This window comes from Sylvia atricapilla, chromosome 1 (genome assembly GCF_009819655.1).
Source record: "Sylvia atricapilla isolate bSylAtr1 chromosome 1, bSylAtr1.pri, whole genome shotgun sequence".
In the NCBI taxonomy this organism is placed as follows: Eukaryota; Metazoa; Chordata; class Aves; order Passeriformes; family Sylviidae; genus Sylvia; species Sylvia atricapilla.
The window spans coordinates 5,519,577-5,540,536 of NC_089140.1; the positions used below are offsets into that span (position 1 = coordinate 5,519,577).

At 42.0% G+C, this 20,960-nt stretch overlaps 1 protein-coding gene across 1 annotated transcript; it reads right to left on the minus strand.

Annotated features, from left to right (window-relative positions):
• Positions 1-268: 268 nt before the first annotated feature.
• On the minus strand, positions 269-19,293 carry EXOG (exo/endonuclease G). Its single transcript, XM_066314157.1, has 6 exons — positions 19,129-19,293; positions 17,781-17,930; positions 16,460-16,599; positions 14,649-14,725; positions 11,516-11,630; positions 269-850 (listed from the first exon to the last, which is right to left on the minus strand). The coding sequence occupies exons 1-6, from the start codon at positions 19,274-19,276 to the stop codon at positions 389-391; spliced, it is 1,092 nt and encodes a 363-aa protein (XP_066170254.1). The 5' UTR covers positions 19,277-19,293; the 3' UTR covers positions 269-388.
• Between the last annotated feature and the right edge of the window lie 1,667 nt (positions 19,294-20,960).

Sequence of the window (20,960 nt, forward strand, 5' to 3'; positions counted from 1 at the left end):
GAGACATTTGTGGGCAGAATTTCATTTAAACATGTTCCAGCAGTACTCCCAAGATGTCTACTGTCTATTTTTGTGATATTCCTAGAAGGGATTCCATACAAACCCTAAGTCTAACATCCCTGCTGGAAAATAGCACAAAGCTTTTCCTGGAGGTCCAAGTGCTCTACTCAGGCCAGGAAGGGGTCATTTACATTTCCCATGTCTGAGCAGTGCAGCAAACCACGTGTTTGCATTGTGTTACACAAGAATGAGCATTACTCCAACCCCATCAGCTTCCAAATGTTTCTTTATTGTTTTCACGACTCAAAAAAGGATGATTCAAGGAGCCCTTGTCTTCGTGTTCACCTTCAGTTCCTCTTTCCAAAAAGCCAAACAACCTCCTGAATCCTCAGCCAGCTCTCCCCTCTCTAGCTGCTACTGGTTTTTCCTGCAGCAGTTCTTCCTCCTTCTTCTTGTAAAGCTTCAGGAGATACTCATCAGGCTCGATTCCTGCCTCCTGTAACTCAGCCATGGCTTTCTCCAGCCGGCGCAGTGTCCGGGCGCTCCGCACTTTGCGGGCGGTGATGTACAATGTGAACTCCTTGAAGCCCATCAGTTTGCACGTATCCACCTCACAGATATTTTTAACGTCTTTGGTCTTGTCCACCTGAGGGAAGAAAACTAAACCTGACATTCTTTCCAGGTCTTCAACGCTGACTTGGAAGTCAGTGAGCTGGTGGCTGAAGCCTATGGGATCGTTTGGCACCACAAAAGCCCCCAGGACCAGGGGCTCCGAGGACGTTCTGCTCCTCCTGGCGAGGATCACCTTGTACAGGTGGGATGGTACAGCCACATCATCCTTTCCAATGACCTGCCAACAGGAAAGGACTGTTACAGATACAAAAACATAGAATTGCTTTGGTTGGAAAAGGCCTTTAGAATTGTCAAGTGCAAGCACTAATCCAGCACTGCCAAGTCCACCACTAAACCAGGTCCCTAAGCACCACATCTTCATGTTCCCTCTCTCGAGCCCCTCTCCTTTTTGGAACTACAATAACTTATAACATACAGTGAAAGTTCCTGATCTGACAGTTCCAAATCATGGAGGTTTTAATATCCATTTCAAATCAACTCTAAGTTACCATCTGTCACTTATTTTTTTCTCTCTGTTACCCACATCCGCATAGCATTAAAAAGCTACTTTTCCTAAGGAAGCATTTTTTGAGGGGATCTAGATATAAAGTGCATTCAGTGACTCAGTACCTTCTTGGAAGAGAAGCCTATCCAAAGAAAGTACACCTATTTCTTCCATAAATTCCCTACAATCCAACTTCAGTGCCTGTACGTGTTGGGTTTCCTCCTGTGTCCCTCAGAGCTGGATCCAGGGATTTAGGGGGAGCCCCAAGAGCGGAGAATCAGGACTGTTAAAATCTCCCACTCACATGTACACAGGGGGCACCCCACCCTGTGCCAGGGATAACTCCAAGGGAATTCACCTATTGATGCCAAATGTAATCTCTCCAGGACTCAAAAAGTTATGCTCATACATGCACTGAATTAGGCTTTTTTGTTTCTTCACTATTGCTGAACTGAATCTGTCACCTTAAGAGAGTGTAACAGGCTCACACGCGGAAAATCTGAGTTTTGCATAACCCTTCGTGAGTACCCTCCTCAAATCCATGCTTTTATTCTAACTGCAACAGAAGAAAAACCCTTACAAAAACCACAAAGGCATTTTATTCTATATATAAAATCCAGTAATTTGGAGCTGTTTCCAGGATTTGCAACACCTGCAAATGTAAAGACTGATTATTTTGATTTTTTGACAGCTTTTGTTAGATACAGTTAAAATATCATTTCAGGGAAAGCAGGTATTTAGCACATTAATTTAAAATATTTTACAAACTAATCTGGTGTCAACAGTTCAGACATGCCTTGTCCACTCATATATTGAGTATAACTCAATCCACATAATAAACACTTCCTATGTACACTTTCTTCTGAGTATTCAGCCCTTCTGCAAATGAAAATACATTTTTAAAATTAAATTTTGCCTGTGGCTACTGAACCAAGGTTCATGTTAGTCTATTCCAAGAGTTAATTAAATTTCAGCTACAAATTCTTTCAGTGATTTGTGTCCTCTACCTCTGTTACAGTTTTTTAAATGACTGGTCCTACAGTATTACTGGTTAGACCAAAACCAGGCTTAGTACCTTCAGGAGAACTCTGATAAATTTTTTCATGCTTTGTGCAATAACGTAGTGGAAACATTACTCCTTTTCCTGGAAAACACATGCTCTTAGATTTCTTTACTGTGTTCTAAAACACTTCCCTCCATTGCCCTAAATTAGGCTTTTTAATAGTTCTGCTGTAGTTTAAACTTCTTAGATTGTTTGGGGGGGTAGGGTTTTGTGGATTTGTTCTTATGGGGTTTTTTGTTTGGTTGAGTTGGGTTTTGGGTCTTTGAGGAGGAGTGGATTATTTGGCTTTTGTTTTCTTACAAAAATTATCTTGGTTATGCCACCAATCTTCTCCCAAGTAATACAATGCCTAGGCATCAGTCACTGAAATTGGTTAAGGAATAAATGTCTTATGTCAAATCTCCTCTCCCTTTCAATGATGACAGATGTGTTGATAGGAAAACGAAAGCTCCTGAGTGTCAAAGCCCTGTGCATTTAACATTCTGTGTATGTGAAACCAGAGCTATAGCTCCCCAGAACCAACCATAAATAATCAAAACTGACTGATGCACAAGTAATGCTAAAATGTACTAAAACCAATGCAACAACACGCTGTTGTATCTGGTGAGTTAACACTGAATTACAAAATGAATGGTGCAGGGAGTTTTAACTTGTTTGTTTGAGATCAGTGGCACTCAAGCTGGGGAATACCTGAAAAATACTGGGGGTGAGAGGAAGGGAACCAAGAAAATCCTTGAAAGGGTGAGTAAGGAGTTCATATTTCCATATTCACCCAAGGAAGCCCAGTGATGATACTGCCAAAGGCTGGGGCTCCTTTTCTGGAGCTTGCAGATTGCACTGCAATCCCACCTCCTGCACATTTTTAGGGCAAGGAGGAAGGTGAGGAAGAAGAGGCTGTAGCCTCCTGAGAGAAGGCAGTAGTGAGGCTAACCCCCAGTCCTCAGCATCTCCCCGGGCCACCAGCCTCCTGACCTGCAGCATTCCTGTGCAGTATGGCCTTTTCCAGGCCTCTTTGCATCCTTTTCCCAGTACAAACCCATGGATATGTACCAGCTCCTCCTCAGCTCAGCTCCCTGCTTCTCCACACCTCCCACACACATCCACACCCCGGCATCCTCACTCTGGTGCACAAAAGACCAGAGGAAGGGCGAGCACACAGATGGAGCTGCACAAGGATCTCAGTTAGGGGAGGTATGTGGAATATGTAAAACAAACAGGTGAACTCGTGTGGAGCGAGCTGAGGGAACTGGGGATTGAGGCTGAGGGCTGAGTGGGTGGATAGAGAGGCTGGGGAATGAATAGAGCTGCACACAAAACACTGAGGTATGAGATGGAAATGCTGAATGCCTGAAGTGGGTGTTAAGGGAAAACAGACCCGGTGCTTATGTAATATTATGCAAATATATATATTCTATGCAAAATAATGCACATTTATGCATAATATGGGCACCTAAGAAAGAGAGAGGAGAAGAAACAGAGAGGACTAGTTCAAAATGAAGGAAGGGCTGGCCTTTTGAGAAACACAGATCTAAATTCACCTCCATACATGTAATGGTCAGACTTGTAACTTACGTACCATTTCAGTTCTACGTAACCTCTGTTTTGAGAATTTAAATAAAATTTAAGCCGTGCACAGGCTTCACACCAATTTCTCTGAACAGCAGTAAACTACTACTGCAATGACTTCACTGAGTGCTAATACTGTTAAAGCAGTTAAAACCATCTTCAGCCTGCCAAACTGCCAGAGTCCACAGGTGTCCCTTCCTTACTCAAAACAGGGCGTGGAAGTTCTATCCCCAGCTAACTCTGCAAAAGAAGAACACCATCAGAGGGCAGTACCTGATTTCTCTGACAAAGTAAATATGCATGACTAAGAATGAATGTCTTTTTCTGCAGTTTAACACTTAGGTGCACCATGCACAGGATGCATCACCAGTAATTTCTGCAGTGTGACCCAACGATTTCTGTCAAAAAAGGAAATGCAGCTCTGGAGCACGGCAAAGTATTTCCATCACTGCTCCCTGTAATATCCCACACTTCGCTGTTTTATGGGAGTAAATAGAGAAGCTGCAGAGAAATGTTTCCATAGAGTTGCCCCCCTCCACCAGCTCAACTGCCAGAGAAAGAAGTGTAATCCTGCAAAAGTAAAGTTTGGAACAGGAGAAAGAGTTAGGAAAAACAAACTCCATGATTCCATTTCCTATTGCCACCTAGAGGATTTTCCTCCCAAACTTCAGCAGTCTCAATCATTACCCAGATCTGCACCATCCCACTTATCTCAGTGCTTTGCCTAACAGAGGCAGAGACCATATGCTCCTACTGTAACAGGATGGAAAATGGTTCAAGATTATCCATGCACAGATGTTGACTTTGATTTGTGCCTGTCTATCCACAGGCAGCAGATGATCTTTCAGAAATCAAGGCCTGAAACGGCTCTGTCTCAGCTGGAGAAGAGCAGCAGTTTTTTAAGAGTATCTGTGATTCAGAAAGGAATTTTGTGCTCCAATACAAGCAAGAAAATACAGCAATGGCCTGTTGAAATCACTGCTGTCCCACATGCTTTCACACCATGTTGGTAACAGCCCACAAGGCAAATTTTTGTGCAACTCTTTGAAAATTCCCATTTTGCTGCTGCCATAAAATTTTGCTTAATCTTCTGAATTTTCAACAGGCTCATAATACATTAAAAAAAGGCACTCAAGCTAAAAGCCTTCTTTTTATAGCATTAAATATATTTCTTTGCCATCCTCATTTGGGAAACCAATATGAAATTTCAGATGCTTTGCTGTCTGTATCAATTCAATGTAAAAATTTGCATTGCCCTAAATTTTTGCAGCTACTTATTCCTTTCATTTTTATTTCTTTGACTGAACTGCTATCTCCTAATAATGTGACACTACCATAATGTTATTTTCAGAGCAGTGTTTATTATTTTTCTATCATTACTGACATTGTTACTGACATTCCACAAGTGTGTGTGTGAATTTGTTATTCTTCTCAAAGTCCAATTAAAAGTGGACAGCTGTCACGAGGGCAGGCATTAAAATGTGTGCAATTCCTGATATTCAGAGATGTTTACATATCACTAAAACAGTAAATGTGTTGGTAAGCACTTGTCAAAGAAATCTAAAGAGCTCACAGGGGCAGATAAGATATTTCTTAAACCAGAGAGAATTCAGAGAACTTTGATAAACTCAGTCTCACAGCCAAGGCACTGGATGAGGATTTGTCTTAAGCTTGGCTCTCTTCTCAATTCTGGACAAATCTTGTTTTTGACTGCAGATTTTAAAAACAGGGGAAGCAAATTTGATAATATCTGTGGAGTCCTTAAGTATCAAAAGAAATAATGAAGACATTTGCTAATGGCATCTAGGGTAAGTTTAAGCGCCTGGCATTAACTAATGCCACATTTATGGTGATAATTAGGTAAACACAAGGCAGGCCCTAAAGATGTCACTCTGGAGTTTATGAGATAGAAAACTCCATGAACAAGTGAAAAAGAATGTAAGAAGTGTAATGGCAGAACAGCTGAGATTACATGAGAAGAAAACAGAGTGTTACTATTACGGGAAATTTTAAACACAAAACCAATGTTATCCAATTTTCATTTTACACTGGACTTGTTACAGCTTCCCACACTGCACAAAAAATTACCTTCCTCTGCAAGGGTATGGATAATGTTTAAAATAAAGGGCTCGTGAATCCAAAAGTGGTATTTTGCCACCTAGTGACTAGAAACTGAAAATCCACCGTGCACAGAATCAGCAGGAGGGACTAACAAGCCCTTCATCAGCAAGAGCCAGCTCTGGATTGTCAATTATCCATGATTCTCTCAAAAGCTGGCAAACAGAAATCACACTCAATCATGCCTTAACCACCAGCACACACTGCAGAGTCCTCACATTTGATGCTATCATCATCAAATACTTAAAAATGTCAGGTCCAGAAACTCCCTTGACACTCCAGCAGCTGTTTCTTCACTCTCTGTGAATCTCTAACTTGAAACCTAACCTGAATTTCTAACCTGAATTTCTAAATATGCCAGAACTGCAAACAGAACTGTGTGAAAAGAAGCACAACCAGGTTCCCTGTGCCAGAGTCCTTCCCTCTCCACCTGGCAGTAGCAACATTAACACTTCCATCACATTTCCTGGTGGCCAGAATTTAAGGAATCATTCCTGTCCCCCAAGCATGATTCTAACCAGGTCCCTCAGATCTTTCACTGGAGTTATAACATCTTTCTTCCTGATGTGATCCCATGTTTGACAACCCAGAATTTTATTACAACTTGATACTGACTTCTGTATGGAAACAGACTCTCTGGCAGTACAGAACATTCCATTTACTATCAGTGTAACTTTATTTACTCCATCATTGTGACAGCATTTACTGCCTCCACTCAAGTTCCTTCTGGGTTTGTTAGGCAGCACTGATTCTGCCCCAGAGTGTTTTCCCCCAATATTTGAGAGAGCTCTGTCAGATGGCACTGAGAACTGAGGGGGTGTGAAGGCAGATCTAGCAACACACAAACCAGAAAACATTACAGACAAAAATCATTGTAACAATCTGCACAGCCAAGCACTCCAAAATGCAAATGTATGTACTTCAGGAAAATTTAATTTGTTATGGCTCGTCTGATTGCTATTGCCAAATCATTTGGCAATCCTAAAAAGGAAAGGGAAAAAAGAGATGGTAAAAAAAGAAAAAAAGCTGCTCTTGAATACAGAGTTATGACATTAAAAGACAGATGCCCTAACCCCTTTTTACTTTTCTTCAATAAAGAGGGTATATATATATATACACATAATGTATGTAATACACTAAATTTACATGATGACAAACTACTGCTTCTACAGAACCCACTCGGATTAACTTAAAAATTAATCCACCCCATTCCTCAACCCTCTTTTCCTATAACAGCACGACCTTCAGGATTAGTACAGTACTAAATAAAAGCAATCTCAATTAATCTCTCCTGCACCTTCAGTCTCTCTTCCCCTCTCACCCTAACCCAAGGCAAATTCCACTCATTTGTACCTCACATCTGAAGTTAAGGCTGACAGAGCTCTGGTGGTTTACACCAGCTGACCTAAGATTGAGCCCTTTGCATAAAGCTTATGGGAGTTCTACAATGGAACTACATCCAGGAGTTACCTCTGTAGCCTTGGCACCACTTGGAGCAGCCAACAAACAAGGAAGAGTTCCCAGGTTTATTTCCCCCTTTAACAAGCATTCCTTCCCCTATAAGTACCTTAGTAAGAGACAACCTCTACTAGTTCTGAAGTTAACTGGGTAAAACTATAAAGTACCATCTTATAGCTGAGAGGTGCAATTTGTTTCCCAGTTATTTGCCACAGACACAGATGACAACTGTACCTTCTGGAATGGTTATTGTGCCTCTCTGGCCCAGCCTGGTGATTCAGTTTAGAAAATTAAACAGCAAACACAATTCCAGTATGAACCTCATGGATCAGTAAAAAGTACATTAAAATGTCTTTTTCAAACAACAAACAAAATATTATCTAAACTGCATTTTCATTTGCCAGCCACAGCTCATTCTTCTTAAATTAGCATTCACTAGGATGGCCTTGGGAATGGGGAGGGTGAGCACTGAGCATGACGTAGTTAATTATTGCAAAATTTGTGTTTCAAACTCCAAATCTGCTGACAGAGGAAAATCACTAAAGTGACAGTCACTGGAGAGCAGTAATGTATAAAACAAGACAATGTCATTTTGATTTGAACTGGACAAAGATGAAAAACCTGCATCTGCCTCTCCAGTGACACAGAACAGATTCTTCCTGTTGGCATTCCATTCTACATATATTCTCAAAATATGTTTTCCAGATACCAAGCAGAGTCATCAATCTACTCTTTGCAATAAAAATCTCTGCTGGAGACAGATGAAATGACAGAACATAGCTGAGGATCCCACAAGTTCAGCCAGTAGATAGAACAATGCTGGCATCTAAGGAGTTCAAGGTTAATTCCCTTTCTGTTGGTACCAGAGTCCAAGCAGGAACTGGGAACAAAGCCACGACTGATGCTCTGTTTCTCCTCTATAGTGATCTAAAAATAACCTTTTTGGACGTCTGATGAGAAAAACACCAGCATGTAAAGCCATGGATACATATTTCACCAGTCCTTTAGCCAAAAACAAGGAAACTAACAATGAAGAGAGGATCTGAATCAAATCAGTGCAGATACATTCACTGTAGCACTTCTGTTTCTTTTTTTCCTTTTCACAGCTCTAGTTTGAGAGAACAAAAACATTAGAGAGGAGCTGAGCCTTGCAGCAGCATTGCCAGATTACAGGTGGTGAGTTTCAGCACTCTGGTGTGTCTGCAGCACCTCTCCTTGAACAGCACAGACAAAGGAAAGGACACGTTCTCACACCAGCTTCTCATGCCCAAACAATGAGGATTAAAACCTCTTTCAGTCTGAAGTCATTAGTGTGAACTTAGCAGAGTTCACTCAAAGACAGCTGAGAGATCCCTTCCCTTCACAACCCTGAGTGTTCTTCCCTGAGGGGCAGAATCCCAGAGTATCAAAATCAATGGCAGTGACTGCAATTATATTCAAGGTGTCTGTTTGAAAAGAACTTCTCTCTCTGGTGCTTTTACACCTTGTGTCTCCTCCTCTAAGTGTATGTGTTGATAAAAGGAAAACAAAGAAACAAACAACCTCAACACACCCCTCTACTCTGAAGTCTCTCTCCTCAAAGTACAACTGCAAAGCAAAGCACAAAAACTTTAGCCATGAAAACATTTCAAAATAAAAAAAAACCTCAACATTCTCTGCCTGTATTTATTTAGAGGACTCAAATCAAACAATTTAGTATTTTAAACAAACAAACAGAAAACCCACAAAATCACTATTTTCCTCTTCCCACCTGGAGACAGCACTATCTGTACTTAATAAAAATCAATTTACATAATTAATCTCGCTGTAGGACGCTGAGTAGAAGGATTTATGAATGTGAACAAGTGGTGACACACAAACAGGAACACCATCACTTCATCATTAACAATCCCATACTGAACTTCAGTTCATTCTAAGACCAAAACCAGTAAAACATTCCTAAAAGATCTGTGTTGTCATCAAACCCAAAGATGACGAAGACAAAAGACAAGAATTGAATGAGGTGACAATCACAACAGCATGGGCATTTTGTGCCACTCTTATTTCACCACTGTATCCAGGTATCAAGATATTTTGAATAAAACCAGTAAGATGAAGCGTCTGCTCTGATTTTCACCTGTGAAATACTAAAATTTACATTTCAAAACCAAGACTGAGAATGACAATAATTTTTCAGAAAATGCAATCTTCCTCTTCTAAGCAAACACTTTCTCTAGAGAAGAAGGAGAAAAAGATGAGCAAGATTAAAGTGAAGCCATTGATAGATGCAGTTGATAGATGATTTGACTTCTTCCTGGAAACGATTTCCACTTATAAAATGTTAAAGTCAGCTCAGGATTTTTAATTCTTTGCTATGTAAGATGAATATATTTTTTAAGGATGAAAAATAAATGCAATATCCTGACAGCTACAAGGAATCAAATCCCAGCAGGCAGCTGTGCAAGCCTGGAGAACTCTGTACCATTCTGAGTGACAGGAAACCAAATGCTCAGTTAAAGATTGTTGAGAGGGAACATCTCCCTCCTGCTCTCAGCTATGTGCTTTTGGACATATCTCATGCTGTCACCAGGAAGCACTGGACTACTCTGTGTGCTGCCTCAATCTTTCTACAGCAGTACAAAACAAGCCCAGGAAATCCAGTATGGATGGTTTCCTATTGCACTGGGTAATTAAGCTTTTTCTGCAAGGATCTGACAGTCATCAGTCCTGGAAGATAAAACAAAGGCAGAGGAAGACCTGGAAAGTAGAAGGGGCAAGGGTGAAGTGAGCACTTGTGGGTAGCACAGGATAATTGCTGATCTAAAGCTGGCTTTGCCACTAATTTATCATCTGGCATTGGTCATATCCCTTAACCAGGGCTTATTTACCCACTCAAAAAATGAGCACAGTCTGCACCTCCCTCACAAAGACGTGAGAGCTGAAGTTTGGAACTGCCACTGAACATGAAGGTAACTTATTACTACTGCACTTTTATAACTCCCCCCAAAAATAACAAACACAAATCCAAAGCTGTGATTTTGTGACAGTCAAGGTTTGACATGTGTGGCTGGGGACATAACGGACAGTTTCTCAAGAAGTAAAAAGGTAGAAGCAAATGGGAAAAATCACATTCTATCATGACCGAGTTCTAAGTTCAATCAAATGGAAACCAGCTGTGTGTTTATAAAGGAGAAATAGTGCCTAACTCTTACTGCTAAACAGACCAGTGTTGAAAGCTGAACATCTCTCCCTTTTGTGTCTCTCACATCCCTCTGAAACGGGGTTGTTTTGGCAAGTTCATTCATTGCTCCTCAGAGAGCTGGTTGGAAGCTGAACTGCTCACAAGCTGAAGCTGCAGTTCATTCAATTACTTACTTTCAAGGGAAAGTGGTTTTGCACTACCTCCACTAATGCTGCAAAACGCAGCATTTATTATTTGCATTATGCCAGCTCTCATCTGCAACTGCAAATAGCAATAATGTGTCATTGCAGTGGGGGCAGAAGGTAACACTCCCTTGAATAACTTACTATGCTCAAACCTTTCAGATGTCTAAACATAAGTCTGGGTGAGCAACAATAAATTCACCTCTCAGCTTCATAGCCTGTCCCATCTGTCTGTCAGTGATGGGACTACAGACTGTACATGATAAATCTTCAGAGTATTTTAAGGAAGTAATAAAAATAGGGGGCTAAAAGAGGGGGAGTGTCAGTACCACTGAGCAGTGATTACACTGCACTAGAGTGAAGCTTCCTAAGTGATTCTGGCATACTCAGGATCTCAGCTTCAAGGCCTCATCCAAGTGATATCTGTGGTGCAGCCCCAAACAACTGCTTGTGAAACCACCAGAACACTGGCACACCAATATCCTGTAGAGTTTTGAGAGACTCATGCTGCCTTTGCATTCCAGTGTTTCTACAGCACATGGAGAAATTGATTGAATAGATGCCTGTGCATTAGTAAACCCCACTGACTCTGACTGGACAAACAGTTCTACTGCTGACTGTGGACATGAGATAACCTCTGTAAATAAACAAATTATTTTAAAATTATGCCATTTCATGTATAGGCAAGATGTAACATTTCTGCTAATCTTGTCTCAACAAGTATTGTACATTTTATACATTTTGCTGTACTAAGATGCCCAACTTTTGCTTTATGAAGTTATATCAATTTTAAATTACTGCACTATTATCCCAACAACATATATACATACCTGATAAGTAACACTCTTCTTTCCATCACCATTTGTTTGAGGCAAGGTAAGAGGTCCAGAAACAACCCAAACATCTTCAAATCTCTCAGTCAATTCCCGACAGTACATTTCCATTCTGGAACACATTGTCAGATAGGGAAAAGTCAGCTGGGAAGATTTAATCTTTGAGACACACTGTGAAGGGAAGGGTGAACTACTGACAGGGAGCATTTTTCCAGATTCATCTGAGTGACTCACAAGCCAAAGAAGATAAAATGTAGGCCCCAGTCCTGCTTCCCATTTGTCCTCTGTAAATGAGGTTCATTTATTTACAGATAGACATGTGTTACTGCACACATCTGAAAATGGTTTCTGCAGCCTTAGCACGTCTGAATAGCTGAGTTCTCTACTTACTCCCACACTTGACACTAGAAATATACTGTTGGTGGTCACTTGGGATTAGAAAAATAGAATTGTTCTAAACAGCATTGAGGCACTTTTACTTTGAAAGGTTTTATCATATTATTGGATTTATGTGTTTCTCCCCAAGGAATCAAAGTTCTGCAACACAGTTCTTTCTGCAGTTCAAAGTACGGAGGAAAGTTTCTGTGTGCCTGTGTGCCATTTTCACTAACTCTACCTTTTTTTTTTAATTGATATAAAACTGTTCAAAAATAAAGCAGCAACTCCTGAAATACTATCATATTTTTGCTTTTAAAACTGATTCAGTTTACAGCATATAAGATGTCTCAAATAGGAAGGTATCTGGATCACACCTGTTTTACAGAAAAAAAAGATTAACAAGGTCAGACTGGATGGGGCTTTGGGCAATCTGATCTAGGGGAAGGTGTCCCAGCCAATGGCTGGGGGGTTGGAATTAGGTGATATTTAAGGCCCATTCCAATCCAAATAATTCTATATTTATAGCACCTTTTTTGATCAAACTGTTACAGAAATCACATACAGTAAGCAAGCACTGGTTCTCTACAAAGGTAAGAGTTGCACTTCACACAGATGGACAGAGCAGTATCAACCAGATCATCCCAGCTAATCTGCCTGCCTCTGAAAGGGGGAAGTTTCAACTCCTTCTCTCATTCTTGTTCCTCACACCTCCCAAGGCTCCACCTTTGGGCCACTTGAAAATTCTTCATCTATCAACAATCCTCAATAAACCCGGGATTTTTTTTGGTGCTGGGTTAGTGAGCTGTATCAGCAGGAATGAGCCACACAAACGAGAATGAGCAAGAATGAGCCCTTTCTTCACGTGATACACCAAAGCATTGACTACCAGGGAATTCTTTTCCTACTGCCACCAGCTTTGCCTCCAAACTGCCCAGCTCCTCAGGCTGTCTCATGGCAATACAAACACCACCTGGAAAGAATGGGAATAAATGCAGCTAGGGGGCAAACTGCTTTTGGTGGCAGGAGGGGAGAGATTGCAGTGACCATGACATCACCTCCAAAACAAGATAGCAAACAGTTAAATATCAGTTGGAAGAGAATGAGGAATACTAAGGTGGGGTTAGAGCACACTACAGAGCCAGAGCAGCAGTTTACTATTATTATAGCTTGCTGGATGATTACAGTCCTGCTCTCCCCTTTCCTACAGCTCCCCCTTGTCTGTCTCAGCTGACCACTCCTAATCCATGTTCCATGTTGGTTCTAGAACTCACCTCACGAGTTGATCCAATTTTCTAATCTGGCAGAAACATAACCAGGCAAAACGAAACGAGAATCAGTTTTTAACTGGGCTGGCAAATGAAACTGACTCACCACAGTCAGCCTACTGCCAGAGCTGGAACTGGGAAACCAGAAAAACACAGGGCAGGAGGGGAAACACCACTTTAGAAAACAACAGACACTTATAATGACTAAGCTGCATTGCCTACCTGCACCTCAGATGACAAGTCAAGAAGGAAGCAATTAAAGCAAGAGAAAGGAAGAGGATACTGACGCTAGGAAAGGATACAATACATGTAAAATACAGTATCCTCAAAAATATTTATTATTAAAGAAATGACTGACAAAGAAAGTGGCATTGCTGCCTTTTTCATACATTTAAACTCTGGGAACAGGGTGCTGGGGTTGGGAAAAAGTGGCAATAATTCCTTAAATTGCAGGGTTGATTGTGCCAGAGGAAATTTTCAAACACTCCCCATAATTTCCTGATTAGGCTGCTTAAGGGAAACAAAAAGGGTTTCCCTACCTTGAATTGGTACAAATGCCTAGCTTTGGTATAAGGAAAATTTACACTTGAGTTATTAAAATAAGAAAAAAACCCTCTTAAAATGTTATGGCATTTTATTTGTCTATAAAACAATGTAACCTTACTGAATGGCTCATCTGATTTTATACACATTCTTGTAAAACAGGAAAGCAGTGTGTAGATGAGGGATGATGCAGTTTTGATGGACTTTTATTACAACACTGTACATAATTTTGCTGACCTTCCCTTGAGTGATCCTTGAGAAATCTATGATTCTCCCCTCCTGTTTCTGAGCCTTCACATTCTGTAAGTCCTATGCAAGGAGCACTGGATGAATGCTACTTTTACTCCATTCTCTGCTCAAAGGAAGGGAAGAATAAAAATCTTACATGAAGCAAGTTTAAATTTATCAACCACTCCACCTCAAAGCGGATGCAGTCAGCACTGAGAAGTGACAGAGACCCTGCCTGACTGCTCTTTGGGAGCCAGGACCTGAAGGAACACCTCAGCCCCGAAGCAGTGACAGCTCAGCAGGGAGTGCTCAGTTCTCCTATTCAAAGGGAACCAACATCCACACACAGACATGGGAACACTCTCACACTGCAAGTGCTTCTTTGAGGGAGATCTAAACCCTCTCCTGCTTCTGCTGAAACTTTCTGAAGGACAGCTAAGCCTGGCACTTTTACTCCACATTAACCAGAAGAAATAACTTTGTCTATTTTAAATAAATGTACTGGACAGTTTGACTGAATAAAGAACTAAAGCAGTCATTATACCGTTTCACTGAGAGGACTGAGCTGCCTTTCATTTCAGAGAAAGCTCCTATGACTTCTACAGATAAACTGCTCTAACATACCTGGATATGAAGAACCTTTAAAAATAAAAGATTTTTGATTTATGCTGCCGCTTGGTATTTTTCATTTAGTTTACTTACAAGTAATTTCTCACCTGTTCCAAAACCCAGCATTATTTTCATAATTCTGAGGCACAATGTTAGACAGATAAAACGTTTCAGCCATAGCTCTCTGCATAGAGAAAGAAAATAATATAATTTCACTGAAACATTCATGAGCTGAAGATACATTTTAGCAGTCTGTGGATCAGAATTCCATTTCTAGTTTAGTTTTAACATCTACTAACACAGAAAATCAGAAAAACCTAAGTCAGAACACCTACAAAATTATTTTGGATTAAGAAGTGCATAGTTGAGGTGAAACCTTGCAAAGTTATCTATTTTTTTTTTCCTGGCAGAAACAGCAGGACAATGTGCAATTCCAGAGGCACAGGAATTACTATCACCCAGCATCAGTTTGGTAATGTCTCTGAAAGCAACTAGTCATTTTTCATTTTGAATAGGAAGGGCACTTTCAAGCATGCTTTTCATTTATTTGACTGCTTAATGGCTAACTTTTTCTTTCCTTTACAAGAAAAAGGTTTATTAGATATGCTCATTAATATTTTACATATACATAATGTACAGGCAATGAAATGATTTATGAGACCATAATGATCAAACATCCATATATCTGCTTAATTTTATCTTGTAGAAGTGCCATAAACATCTCTGAATAGAAGCTCACATACCTCCAGAGGTGAAGGACCTGGTGCTAAAACACTAGACATATGCAGGGAAATACAGAGAGAAAAAAAAAATCCAAGATCTTAATTCAGAATTTTCACATGTCCTGTATTTGTCAGTATTTTTCACATACTACTGTTGTAAAGTGATGGGACTGACAGAAGTCTTTAGGATAATGAGCAAACACTACCTCCACTAATTAGACTGTGAAATTCAGTTTTTATTATCCTCTATTTGAAAGACTGTATCATCTCACTGCATTTCAAGTCAGGTCTGGAATCTCTGTGCACAGGGAGCTCGATAGCAAAAATTCCCAAGATATCACAAATAAATAACAATAAAGACACTTCTAACAGAAATAAAACTACTGATTCTTTCATTTACCACATGCCACTGTGCTGTCACTCCACCCCACTGAATACTATCTGCCTGGAGAAATACAAATTCAAACTGCTTCTTAATTAACAAATTGCTGCATTAGGCACATTTCACAAGAGGATCCAATAAATTCAAGGCTGCTTTGTAAGTCAGCCAAGGCATTAAGGCATGCTTCTCTTGAATAAATGGCAGGTGAAGACATTTTATAGACTGCAAGAACTATGGCAAAAGGGTCTAATTTACCTCATACACATTGCAAGAAAGGAAAAAGCCTTTTAAATCATCCAGGCAATCCCCTTGCCAATACAGAACAGTACTTAACAGCATCTTTGCTTTGCCCAATCTAGCCTTAAATATCTCAGCAGCTGTTGGCCACAATGACATCATTGTCCCTGTCTCCCTTTAACTGAGCTTTGAAGACGTTCAGGGTTTTCTTGGTGAAGGTTATCATCACTTTACAGGTAGACAATGTGACATGCAAGAGGCTGAGAAGACTTGCTTAACACCACAGTGTTAAGACATCATCTCTGTCAAAGAAGCTGATGTAGGTGTGATTTAATGAAGAGAGGTATGTCATCAGAGCACCTGATTTAGATGCTTGAGGCAGACTGTGAGAGCATCCTACACTGCTCACTCAGGAATAGACCTTAGAACTCCAAATCCAGCTCTGTGCATCAATAATGACATCATGCTCCACCCCAAAACAAACTGCAAAAGGAACACTGCACATTACTTCTAAGGGTCCTTTGACCCTTTCCAGTTGATAAACACAAATTTAAAAGATGGGAGAAAGCAGTCCTACTGTTGAAAATTTGTTATCTCCTGCTGGTGCCATGTGTCCTCGTGACCATCCACTGCCAAGGTAATCTTCATTGACAGCACTGAACATCAGAGGGATGTTTGGGTCTGGTCTGAATTTGCAGTGCCTTCGATCTGCATCACCTGAAGAACAACACACTAAATGGTCAGATTATCATGAAACCATCATAACCACAAGAGGGAAAAAAAGATCTAATTCTGTCATATCTTGCCAGATGACCCAGGTTTAAGGATTCAGTGTATTAATCTGAATTCTGTACATCTCATTGACAGGTAATGCCAATTTCTTTCTGCCATGTGTTTTAAATATTTAAGCTCTTACTTACCAATAAAATGTATGGGGTTTTGCATCATGACTTTTCAGTCTTCCCCAAACAAGACAGGTCTGCCTCAAATCTCAATTCCAGTAGCTACAGACATAAATCAGAACTGAATGCCTCAAGATGCTTAATTTCAGCTTGCAGGTTAGTTGTATCTGATTATTTGGGAAACATTTTAACAATCCAGCTCTTAAGGCCCATTTAAAAGTAAGCCTGAAATGACTGTTTTCTTCTCAGAAAGAAGTGGGATCAATGATGCTATTTAGGGGCTGGTCATAATGTTTTCAAGATCTTGCTTTTAATTTTGAAAGGTCATTTGAAGACAGTGATTAAGATATATTTAGAGGGCTATTGCTTTCATAAAACATTTTACAATTACACAGCTACCTCCATTACTAATAATCTGCCGTATAAAACTGAAGTAATGGTATAAACTTGATTTACAATGACTGTATACCACTCATATTTCATTCACCACTAACAGCAAAAAATCACTGAGCCTCTGCCTTGCATAAAGAACAGGGGAGAGAGCATGAGAACTCTATCAGAGTAAATAATGGCAGTGAGGAGTAATGCCCTATCTAGCTTTGAAGAACTGCTGATGCTCTTTGCTCAGTTTTTATCTCACAAATGGACATTCTCCTTCCATTCTGAGCAAACCTCTAAGATCTGTACAATAAAATCTCTGGCTATCACTGGCATTGACTCCACTGACATAAACTGGACCTCAGAGCTAACTCCACTACTAAAGAAGCAGGAGCCACTTTCATGCACTCAAACAACTTTGCAGATCCAAATCAAGTAAGGAAAAGTTAATTTTCACTGTTTCATCTTCTCTCCTTCATGTTATAAAAAGGCAAGTTGAGCTTCCCTTCCAGAGATCACTACAGGACTTTTCTCCCTGACTGCTCCAGGGTCCTCCTTCAGTGAGCAGCAAAGCCCATCCAGAGCATCACAAATGTAAGGAAATGAACACCTACGTACCCAGCATCTTTTGTTTTGAAAGGTGTTCAATCACCCATCTAGGCACCCGTTTTGCCTGGTCATAAGACAGTGCATGATTTGTGTAACATCTGGTCTCTGTTCCAGCCTCAGGAAATCCGTATCTTTCCAGCAGAGCCTCTTCTATAGGTTCTAGAAAAAAAATAAACAGAAAACCATCCAAAGATCAAATGTGATCATAAACAGGACCAGGAAGAAAAACATCTCAGTGGGTGTCAACCTACTGTATAGGGAATTATTTGAGGTTACAGCCACAATTAAGACCTAAAAAATATTAAGAGAGCTATCCAGTGAAACTCTCATCTGCCAAAACAGTTGTGGTTCTCATCACGTTTTAACATGAGGATCTCAGCTCTAGGATGAACTTATCTATCTACTCTAATGCCTACAGAAGGCAGAAGAAAAGTTATCAGGCATTTTCTTTCTGCAGAAGAAAAGCTATCAGATGTTCAGGAACAAATCAGGTAACAAGGGGTCACAGACACAGGAGATCAACACATGCATTTCTTTGGAGCTGTCTAGCTCCAAATTCCTCACAAACTGAGATTTACAAGTGGACCTAAAGCAAGTCCCACCCTCACTGGGAAGGCTTATGAAAAAAAAAAAAGCTGTGATAAAATAAAGTGAGTTATACTCTGTTAGAGTATATATACTGTTAAGAGTATATATCCAGTATATATACTCTGTTAGAGTATATATATACTCTGTTAGAGTTATACTCTGCTGAATGAATGAAAGCTTCACTGAATTTCTTTTTAATTTTTTTTTCCAAACAATAATATTTTTTTATCATGGAGGAATATTTACATCCATCTTACTGTCTTGTTCATTCTCGAGCCATCTGTCCAACAGCAACCCATGTTTTTAGAGCCGTTCTTCCTCTGCCTTCCAACAATGCGGTACTTCTAAAGCCTTGGGTGCCCCAAACACCTCTCCCCACAGCTGAAATGATAAACGAGCCTCATCCAGGGCAGCAACAGCTGAAATTTAGTTATGGTCTGACCAAAAATGCGTGTTTAAAACTAAATCCACATTCCTCTCCTGTCACCAACACCCTGCCGTGAGCAGGTGCAAAGGGAACCGCTTTTGATCACAAGCTACAGCCCAGCATCCCCAAATAATCTCCTCCCCACTCGGCCCGGCGCAGGTACTGGGGAAAACCAACGATGTCCCAGCGATATTTGGGCATTCCGGGAATGGAGGAAGGAGGCAAAAGGCTTTTCTGAGGGGAGAGTTTAGGCACAGAATTGGCTGCGGGGAGCGGGGCCGCGGGACGCTCCCGCCTCTCCGGCCGCTCACCCGCGGCGTCCTCACTGCCCGCGGCTCTTACCCTCTGCCGGGGCCCGCCCGGGGCCCGGCTCCGGCTGGCTCTGGCTGCGGAGGAGCCGCCATGTAGCCCAGCAGGACGCGACGGCCCCGGCCGCGGCCCCGCAGACGAAGCCGCCGAGGAAGCGGCGGTGGCGGGGCAGGGCGGCCATGGCGGCGGCGCCAAGAGAACGGAAGGGAAGGGAAGGGGCGGGCGCGGCCCCACAGCGCCCCCTCACGGCACAGCCCGGGGCCGCCATGGCGGCGGGTCTCCGTGCGGGGACACGGCGGGAGGGGACACACACACGGCGTGAGGGGACACGGCGGGATGAGGGGACACGGCGGGATGAGGGGACACGGTGTGATGAGGGGACACACGGCGTGAGGGGACACACGGAATGAGGGGACACGGTGTGATGAGGGGACACACGGAATGAGGGGACACACGGCGTGAGGGGACACACGGTGTGATGAGGGGACACACGGAATGAGGGGACACACGGAATGAGGGGACACACGGAATGAGGGGACACGGTGTGATGAGAGGACACACGGTGTGAGGGGACACGGTGTGAGGGGACATACGGGATGAGGGGACACGGCGGGATGAGGGGACACGGTGTGATGAGAGGACACATGGTGTGAGGACACACGGTGTGAGGGGACACGGTGTGATGAGAGGACACACGGAATGAGGGGACACACGGAATGAGGGGACACACGGTGTGAGGGGACACGGCGTGAGGGGACACGGTGTGAGGGGACACACGGGATGAGGGGACACACGGTGTGATGAGGGGACACACGGAATGAGGGGACACGACGTGAGGCGGATGAGCCCGGCGGGGTTTCCCCGATAGCTGTGATAAAATAAAGGGAGGTCCCTCACGGGGACTGCAGGGACTGTAGTGGTTAAACTGTCCCCATCCAGTTTGGCTGGGGGCGATCACTCCAAGAGCAAAGGATCACTGAATCACAGAATGGTTTGGTCAGAAAGGACCTTTAGAGTCTTCAGCTGGAGAAGAAAAACTCACGTCCCGTATGCAGAGAGACTGTGTGGGAGCTGGGTCTGTTCAGTCTAGAGAAGTTCTAGGAGAAGATCTCATTAATACATTTAAATATCTCAGAGGTGAGTGCCGAGAACGGTGCTGCACTCTTTTCGGTGATGCTCAGTGACTGGATGAGGAGCAATGGCCACAAACTAAAACTCAAAGAAGTTTCACCTCAACATGAGGAAGAACTTCTTTACACTAAGGGTGGCAGTGCACTGGAACAGGGAGGTCAAGGTTTTCCTTCTCTGGAGACATTCCAAACCCACCTGAGCACGTTCCTGTGTCACCTGCTCCAGGTGACCCTCCCTTGGCAGGAGGGTTGGGCTGGGTGGTCTCCAGAGGATCCTTCCATCCCAAACTATTCAGTGACTTGGTGATAATCCAACCCCTCTGCAATGACCAGGGACACCTTCAACCAGACCAGGTTGCTCAGAGCCCTGTCCAACCTGACCTTGAATGTTTCCAGGGATGGGACATCTACCACCTCTCTGGGCAACCTGTGCCAGAGCCTCATTACCCTCATTGTAAAACATTTCTTCCTTATATCTAGTTTAAATCAACCCTCTTTTGGTTTTAAACCATTCCTCCTTGTCCTGTTGCAACAGACTCCATTAAAAATTTGTCCTCGTCTTTCTTACAAGTCCCCTTCAGGGACTGAAAGGTCACCAGAAGATCTCCCCAGAACTGTATCTTCTCCAGGCTGAACAAGAAGATTGTGGTATGGGGTTGGCTTTAGTCAATATAAGATGATGTTACATTGGGGTTCTTTTCAGGAAAACCACAAGCCTGAAAATTACTATTTTTC